The 8,636-nt window shown below is 45.6% G+C and overlaps 1 protein-coding gene across 6 annotated transcripts in view; it reads left to right on the forward strand.

Moving 5' to 3' along the window:
- LOC119962388 (EEF1A lysine methyltransferase 3-like) overlaps positions 1 to 3,279 on the forward strand; it is a 43,091-nt gene extending 39,812 nt beyond the window's left edge. For all 6 annotated transcript variants that reach the window (XM_038790352.1, XM_038790354.1, XM_038790350.1 and 3 more), the window contains one exon: positions 2,120 to 3,279. In XM_038790352.1, the coding sequence (XP_038646280.1) occupies positions 2,120 to 2,514 (395 nt within the window). In that variant the 3' untranslated portion in view covers positions 2,515 to 3,279. The remainder of the gene's footprint in view (positions 1 to 2,119) is intronic.
- Positions 3,280 to 8,636: the final 5,357 nt, after the last annotated feature.

An 8,636-nucleotide genomic window follows, 5' to 3' on the forward strand; every position in this document is an offset into this window, starting at 1 on the left:
ACTGCCTCACATTATATTCCTTCTGCTACCTTTTTGCCTTTTTATTTATCTTGTTCATATCTCTTTGCACCCTTTATGTGTCCTCCTCACAGCTTGAATTCCCACCTAGCTTTGTATAATCATCAGATTTAGTGCACTATTTCAATTGCTTCATCCAATCATTAATATGTTTGGTAAATAGCTGAGTTCCAGTCCTGACCCTCCATTAGTCCGAACCTGTTAACTTGAAAATGCCCCATTTATCCTGCTCTCTGCTTTCTGTTCATTATAATAATGCTTCATATCCTCATGTCCCTATTATACGTGGCCCTGTTTTGTGTTTGAATCGTTTGTTTACCATCTTACTGACCACCTTTAGGAGTTCCAAATATATTGAATTTACAGTTTACATCTTCAAAATCTATTACATTTATCAAGCAGAATTCCCCTTTCATAAAACCATGTTGATTTTGTCTGATCATATTATGAATTTTAAACGTATTGTTTAAGACATCCTTAATAGTACACTACAATATTTGCCCTGCAACTGATGTCACACCAATTGGCCTGTTGTGCATAGCAATTTCATTGTGCTGTAATATTTGTTCTGCCTAAACCATATAATTGTTGCCCATCTTCCTCACTCCTCCAGTTGCTACGCTTGGTGCAGAATTCAAAAATTCCTCTTCCCTGTACTTGCCACTGTTCGCAGTGAATGTCCCTACGATGATCATTATCCGTTCATCTTATAATTCTCATGTTTACCTGTTACTTATTGCTAATTATGCATATAATAGGTCACGGTCTATAATTGGTATTTTTCTCCATGAACTATGGGCTGGTTTCTCTGTCTCGCTAAGGCAGTAGCTGAGTTCCCAGTGCAGCAGAGAAACCTCCCCAGTTGGGAGAAAACAGGATCAAGCAGGGGCCAATACGTTTCAATTGATCTGACCCCGTGCTGCCATCGTGATCGAGCTTCACACCCCGTGCCAATGGGAGGATACAAATGGGTGTTAACAGCCTATTAATTGTCCGGGCACCATATTCTCCAGACCTGTGTGATTCTCTAGCCCTCTGGGCCGGGAATCACGTGGACAAGAATTAGTGCTAGTCCTGCCAAGCTTGGCTCTGATATGATGGACCTTGCGGTGGGCCAAGGGGAACTCTTTAAGGAAGTTGCCCCAAAGTCCATTGGAGGGTCATTCCCCCCAACAATGCGTCTTGCCCACCCCATCCCCATCAAGCGCCCCCGTTGTCTCTTCATCAGAGAGGCCAAAATTAAAGAGAGCCCCAAGTTAAGTGTTTCCCACAGAGATATCCTAAATAGAGACCTCCGCAGAGATCCCCTAAATAAAGAAACCCCCAGAGGCCCCTCAATAAAGAGAACCGCCACAGACCCACCACATAACCAGACCGCCGCACAGAGACCCCTTAAATAAAGAGACCCCCGAAATAAAGAGAGCCCCTAAATAAAGGGCTCTCCAAAGGGCGACCCTTGTCAGAAAGCCCCAGAAGAGAGACCCCTGTAAGGAAGTTCATTCCCCCAGAAAAGAGTCCGCTGTCTCGAAGCTAAAAGCAGTGGAGACAGAGGCTGTGAAAACAATCAATGTTTTAAACATACTGAGGCAATATACCTGCTGGCTTATGTACAGAAAGGAGCACCTGTCAATTCATAGAAAGAGAAAAACAGTCAGCTGGGCTTAAACCCCCTCAGATTTCTGATCTGCAAGCCATTCATTCATTTCTTTTTCATATTGATTTTACTGGGCTTTGATTGACAGCTCCCCCCCCCCCCCCCCGCCCCCCCCGCCGCCGCCGCCAGCGAGCAAGTTCCACCAAATTCTCCGCCCTTGCGAGCAGCGGTAGGGGGCAGCTTTTTGAAACTGATGTTGCAAATCACACATGTGGAGCAGGTGCATCGGTGTGTTCTCGGTTTGCGGAGTCCTGCTCAGTGCTCTGTGGACTGGTTCTGCCCGGCTCTTTGGTTCAAGGCCATTCGACGCTCACTAACTACGAGAGTTACAATTTATTTTCATGATTGGACTTTAGTTGCTCTTGCGGGAGAAAAGTAAACTGCACCATGCAACTCGTGCTGCGGTGAAATTGTGAGATAAATGTACTGTTTTATTCTTTGTACCAGGTGGAGATGTCACCTTAACGGACAGATCGTACGTTTTGAAGCAAATAGAATATAACGTACTTGCTAACGTTCCGCTCACCAGCAGACACCGTTCAAAGGTCAGTGCTCTTGCGTGGGGTGACGATCAGAGCAAATTTTCAAATGACTACGATTTCATTCTGGGTACGGACATTGTGTACAACCCATCGCAATTTGCAGGCCTCTTACAGACCCTGCTGTGCCTCTGCAATGAAAAAACTACAATCTACATGTCTTCTAACGTGACTGCCAGAGACGGGACTATCAATTTTCACCATGATCTCCTGCCACAGCAATTCAACAGTGAGATCCTTCACACAAGCGGGAGTAATTATATTTACAAAGTGACCAAGAAAGTTGCTGGAGACGAGCCATAGTTTCTGATGAAGAGCCGGCTACACAGCAACCGATTTGTCATCCAACAGCACGATGACATTCACAAGGCTTACTAACTATATTGAGAAGTTAATTCGAATGTTTTTTAAAAATCATGTTTTTATTTTCTTTCTCTGAATTTCCCAGGTGTTTTCCTTGAATCTGCCAAGATTTGGCAATTCACACGTGCACAGGACTTTAATATGCTTGACTTAATCGCTTTCCCGTACAGGAGGTCAATATATATAGGATTTATATCAATGACAGAGCAAAATTGAGTAACTTTGATGCCGTTCGGGTGCCCAGAAGCTGCCACGCTCACCTCCGGAACTGGGTATAGCTCAAAGTTTAACGTTATTGAGTCGCAGTAAAATATAAGATCTCAGCGTAGAAATTAGCTTGTTCCATATCAGCTTCGAACCCGCGATCGCTCTGACAAAACAAAATGCAGCCTTTCTCGTACTTAAAACGTAGTTAAAACGTGGCGACTAGGGGCTTTTCACAGTAACTTCATTGAAGCCTACTCGTGACAATAAGCCATTTTCATTTTATTTCAAAATGATATGGACAAACCCCTCGTTAGAAAAACACTGGAATTTCATATGGAGGAATTAGATTGATTTCTAATTAATATTGTAAATGATTCCTCAAACTTCTATTATGTGTCCATGTCTATATATTGACGGGACTAGTAAAACATAGAACATACAGTGCACAAGGAGGCTATTCGACCCATCGAGTCTGCATCGACACACTTAAGCCCTCACTTCCACTCTATGCACGTAACCCAATAACCCCTCCTAACCTTTTTGGACACTAAGGGCAATTTATCATGGCCAATCCATCTAACCTGCACGTCTTTGGACTGTGGGAGGAAACCGGAGGACCCGGAGGAAACCCACGCAGACAGGGGGAGAACGTGCAAACTCCGCACAGACAGTGACCCAAGCTGGGAATCGAACCTGGGACCCTGGCACTGTGAGCTACAGTGCTATCCACAGTGCTACCATGCTGCCCACAAAGCCTCATGCTACTTCCACTAACCAAAATAAGCTGTATTTCAATTTCCTTTTCACATTGCGAATGTGACCTAACAGTCATCACTCCTCATCTTCAATGCCTCTGCCCTATTTCTCCGACCCTTGCAAATCTCATATTTCCTCTTCTCTTTGGCCTTAAGTGCAACTTTCCCGCATTTCCTGCATTGAGAAATCTGATTGCATGGTGCTCAGTTTCCCTTAGCCAAATGAAGTCTTACAACACCAGGTTAAAGTCCAACAGGTGTATTTGGCCACTCACCTGAGGAAGGAGCTGTGCTCTGAAAGCTCGTGATTCCAAACAAACCTGTTGGACTTTAACCTGGTGTTGTAAGACTACTTACTGTGCTCACCCCAGTCCAATGCATCTCCACATCATGGCTGCCTTTGCCAAGCCCTGGAGTAAACTTACCGGCCCTCCTGACACAACTTCAATTTCTGGCAGCTGGCAAGGGGATGGTTTGCACTGAATAACAATGATAACCCCCGTGCTGCACACTGGTGCTCGGGGCTTTATGTGCCCCGAGTGAATGTACAACTTAAAAGCCGCACTGGTGCCTGGAATATTGCTTCCCAGGTTAATAGTCTGACCATGCATCTAACAAACTGAAATAGTCATTCAAATAGTGCTGTTCAATGAGCATGTTCCTCTCCATGCTTTAGATGAAACCTGTCCGAGGGTTTAACTCGACAAAGGTGAAATTGCAGGCTTCACCACCGGAAAAAATCCTTATTCGGCCTTTATATTGCGAGCGTCTTCATTTTCCCCTTCATTGAATCATTCGTTCTACTTTGCAAACTGCTGGAACATATCCTTTTACTTTAGCGAAGTAAATCACAGAGCAATCAGGTATCAAGTGTGAGATATCAGGGCAAGGTATCAGGGCAAATGTTTAGATTATAATAGTAAAATTCACTTATGAATCAGATGTTGGAAATTTTCGTTAATTTCCGGTCTTGTGCATATTTACATTGTCTATAAACATAAATTGCACTGAAAGCAATAAAAATGTTGATGACGCTTGAAATTATTCCATGCTTTAATGGATACATGAGTGCAGACTTAATAATCAGAATGTTACCTTACCTGACCAAAAATATTGAATCATTCAAACAAAATATTCAATTAATTAATAATAACAACAGACAACTTTGGATAAACTCAGCATGTCTGGCAGCATCTGTGGAGAGAAATAGAGTATGACCCTCTTCAGTTCCGAAGAAGTGTCACATGGATTCGAAACATCAACTCTGTTTCTCTCTCCTCAGATGCTGTCCGACCTGCTGATTTTATCCAGCATTTCCTGCCTTTATTTCAGATTTTCAGCATCCGCAGTATCGTGCTTTTATTTGAATGCATAATTACCATGTTTTGCGAATTAAATTTCGATTTTTGCAAAATGTTGATCTTTATTTGTATTTTCATAAAACCGAACCACAACCGCTTATTCATTGAGTTTAATGGTTCTCAATAAAGGACTGCACGAATCAATCAATTGTTTGTGCTTTTTTACCTAGATGGGGACGCATTGCTCAATTTTTCTGAAATATTCAAAGCGGGTTAATTTATTCCCGTTAATTTATTCTAATGCAGTGTGCTTAGAGAAGTTGAGATTGTTCTCTTGAGAAGAAAGGAGAACCGGAGAACGAACAGTGGGGCCCCCAAGATTGAGCTTCACCTCACTGGTCGGGTATACATTTCATGCAATCAGCCCTCTTTGTGTTGTCAGGAAATGGTAGGATGCTTTTTAAATTAATTTTTTTGGCAATTTTCATCAGAAGTCAGTTAGCTCAGTTGATTGGACAGCTGCCTCATGATGTGGAAAGCTGCCAACAGTGCAGGTCCAATTCCTATACCAGTTTAAGTTAATAATAATATTCATAATTGTCACAAGTTGACGTACATTAACACTGCAATGATGTTACTGTGGAAAGCCCCGAGTCGCCACATTCTGGCACTTGTTCGAGTACACAGAGGGAGAATTCAGAATGTTCAAATTATCTAAGAGCACGTCTTTCGGGACTTGTGGGAGGAAACCGGAGCCCCCAGAGGAAACCCACGCAAACACAGAGAGAATGAACAAACTCCGCACAGACAGTGACCCAAACCGGAATCAAACCTGGGATCCTGACACTGTGAAGCAACAGTGCCAACCACTATGCGACTGTGGCACCCATTGTAACATGAAAGCCCTTCCTTCTCAATCCCTCAGATAAACTCAGTTCTCTTTCTCAGAGGGGAGAGCTAACTTTCATTGTTTTTTGCGCAACTAAAATCAAACTGCCATGTATTTTACTGGGCAGCAACTAAGAGAAATAAAGGTACAGGAAAGAACTGAGAACATGGCGTTATTTGCAATTGAAACATTTAAAAGTCAGGGTGCTGTGAGTTAAGAAGCAGGCTAGTCACAGATGAGTTGAAGAAGAAACAGCAAGCGAGCTTCTGCAAAAGATTGTTTTCTTTGATGAATCAAAGACTGTTCCCAAGTCCTGATCTCTTTGGCTGTACGGTCTGGCTAGATTTGGCCAATTGATTTTTGGTTGTTGTTTTGGAAATTGAAGAGTCTCAGTGGACCTTAGGATTATGATGCTTTTGGGTTTCCAGTCCTTGAGGGACTAAGCATTTACTGTTGATATGTAAGAGTACATGATTATTTTTTGTAATGTTTCATTTTATTTTTTCTACTTTAATGAATATTTTTATTGTTGTTTAATGAAAGAGGTTTGAGTTCTCACTGTTTCCTCAGCTGTTTCTCATGAATATCCCAAAAACGAACGCAAAACCTACATCTAACATTAGTGGGGTGTTCCTGACAGTGTGAAAAATCTTGATGCTGGGCTCCATTACTGATCTTTGCCTGTTAACTGTGCTCTGAACACCAGGCCTCATCAAACAACGTTTTCATCATCACCTTTTTCCCTATAACCCATACCGATATCCCCATTCTAATTAATTCTGTGTCCCACAACTAGAACACAACATCGGGCATTTCCTGGATCCTATGTGTTATCTGCTCAAAACTCATCGATCAGAAAAACACTTGCTCTTATATTAAATGTCATTCAATCAGTTTCAGATTTTTTTCCATGAAAATGATAATGAGTGAATCTCTTCTTCTGGGTTAGAATAGAGGACATAGAACATACATACAGTGCAGAAGGAGGCCATTTAGCCCATCGAGTCTGCACCGACCCACTTAAGCCCTCACTTCCACCCTATCCCCATAACCCAATAACCCCTCCTAACCTTTTTTGGTCACGAAGGGCAATTTATCATGGCCAGTCCTCCTAACCTGCACGTCTTTGGACTGTGGGAGGAAACCGGAGCACCCGGAGGAAACCCACACAGACACGGGGAGAATGTGCAGACTCCGCACAGACAGTGACCCAGCGGGGAATCGAAACTGGGACCCTGGCGCTGTGAAGCCACAGTGCTATCCACCTCTGCTACCGTACTGTCTAGGATCCTCCTCCTGACCTTGGAATGATGTTAAAAATGGAGGTGCTGCATGGATTTCTCCATGTTGGGGTAGAGGATCTCAAAAGAAGTGACTGCAGAGACAATGAATGCCTTAGTGCAATCTTCAAAATTCTCTGGCTAAATTCTCCGATTTTGAGGCTAAGTGTCGACGCCGGCGTGGGAACAGTGGCATTTTATGACTCCAAAATTGGCGCCGAACCCACACCAATTCCGGGACCGGTGAAGGGCTAGCAGTGGCGCTGGGTAAACCTTCCGGCTCCCGCGGCAAAGATGGCTGGAGACCTGCCCGGTCTGTGGCCGCACATGCACACAGCGACGACCTGCAGTGATCGCGCCATACAACATAGCGCTGGCCGCTAGAGGACCCAACCTGCCAGTTAGTGCCCCCCTGGATGCCCCCTCGCCACCCATGGACTACCCCCCACCAGTCCCCCCAGCCCTTGCTGAAGCCTCTCCCAGTCAGCGGCACGTCTACCCCGACTGTGGCGGTGATGGACACAGTCCGCAGCCACCACGCGAGGTTGACGAAAACTGAGAGCACAGGTGATCCACGCCATTGTGAACTTGGCCCATCGGGGATGGAGATTTGGAGGAGGGCCTTCAGGTGACGACCTGAGGCCATCCCAATGGCATGCGGCGTACTCCCCGACAATGCCATTTTGGAGGGGGAGCGAGCATCTGAAAACAGGTGCCGTCCCCGATTAAGTCGTAAAACGGGATTCTCTGCCCAATTGCCGATTACGATATCGGCATCGGGCAATGGAGAATCCCACCCTAAGTGTTGATGCAGACACAAATTTCGTGGACTTTCACAACAGCAATACTGGCACCATACCTGGACCAATTCCGCTCCAGCCAAGGGGCTAGCAATGGCGCCACATGGAACACAATTGATTCTAATGAGAAATGGTGCTGGATTCACTGGTTTCGAGATTGACATTCAGGAGGCTGACAAGCTGCAGCTGCATATACACCCTTCACTCCCCACACACACCATCCCAGCCAGCTAAATGGCAGCGAGGAGAGCTAGAGACCCTGCTGGAGCAGAGAAGGATGACACAGTACCCAGACCAATAAGGAGGCTGACGGCCACCACCGTTTGTCATGCCTGGGCATCGGTGGCAGAGGAAGTCAGTGCCGTGGGCAACGTCATCTGGACCGGCCAGCAGCGCTGTAAAAAACTGCATGGCCTTCTCAGGGCTGCCAGGGTGAGGAGGCACCATGGTGACCATTGTCCCCCATCCCACTCACCCATAAACTGAACACCCCCAACCCGGAGGGTGGCTGAACCCCCAGCCTGCACCACATGCCGGCACCCACACTGGCTGCCATGGCCAGGTGGCCTGGCCACTGAGGCTACCAGCTACCCACCCCTCGCTCCATATGTCAGACAGTCTAACACAATCATTTTCTGATTCCCCAACCCCGCCCCAGGAAAAGGCCGTGAACAACCGCCGGGAGTGGGAGAAAGCAAGAAGGGGACCACCGGATGCACGGCCCCTCACTGTGGCTGAGCATGGGGCCTTGGATGCGGTCGGTGGCCCAGAGGAAATGGAGCTCGGTGGAGTTCGGCCATGCTTAGTTGTGGTTCCCTGTGAAAACGTAT

Source organism: Scyliorhinus canicula, chromosome 2 (assembly GCF_902713615.1).
Source record: "Scyliorhinus canicula chromosome 2, sScyCan1.1, whole genome shotgun sequence".
In the NCBI taxonomy this organism is placed as follows: domain Eukaryota; kingdom Metazoa; phylum Chordata; class Chondrichthyes; order Carcharhiniformes; family Scyliorhinidae; genus Scyliorhinus; species Scyliorhinus canicula.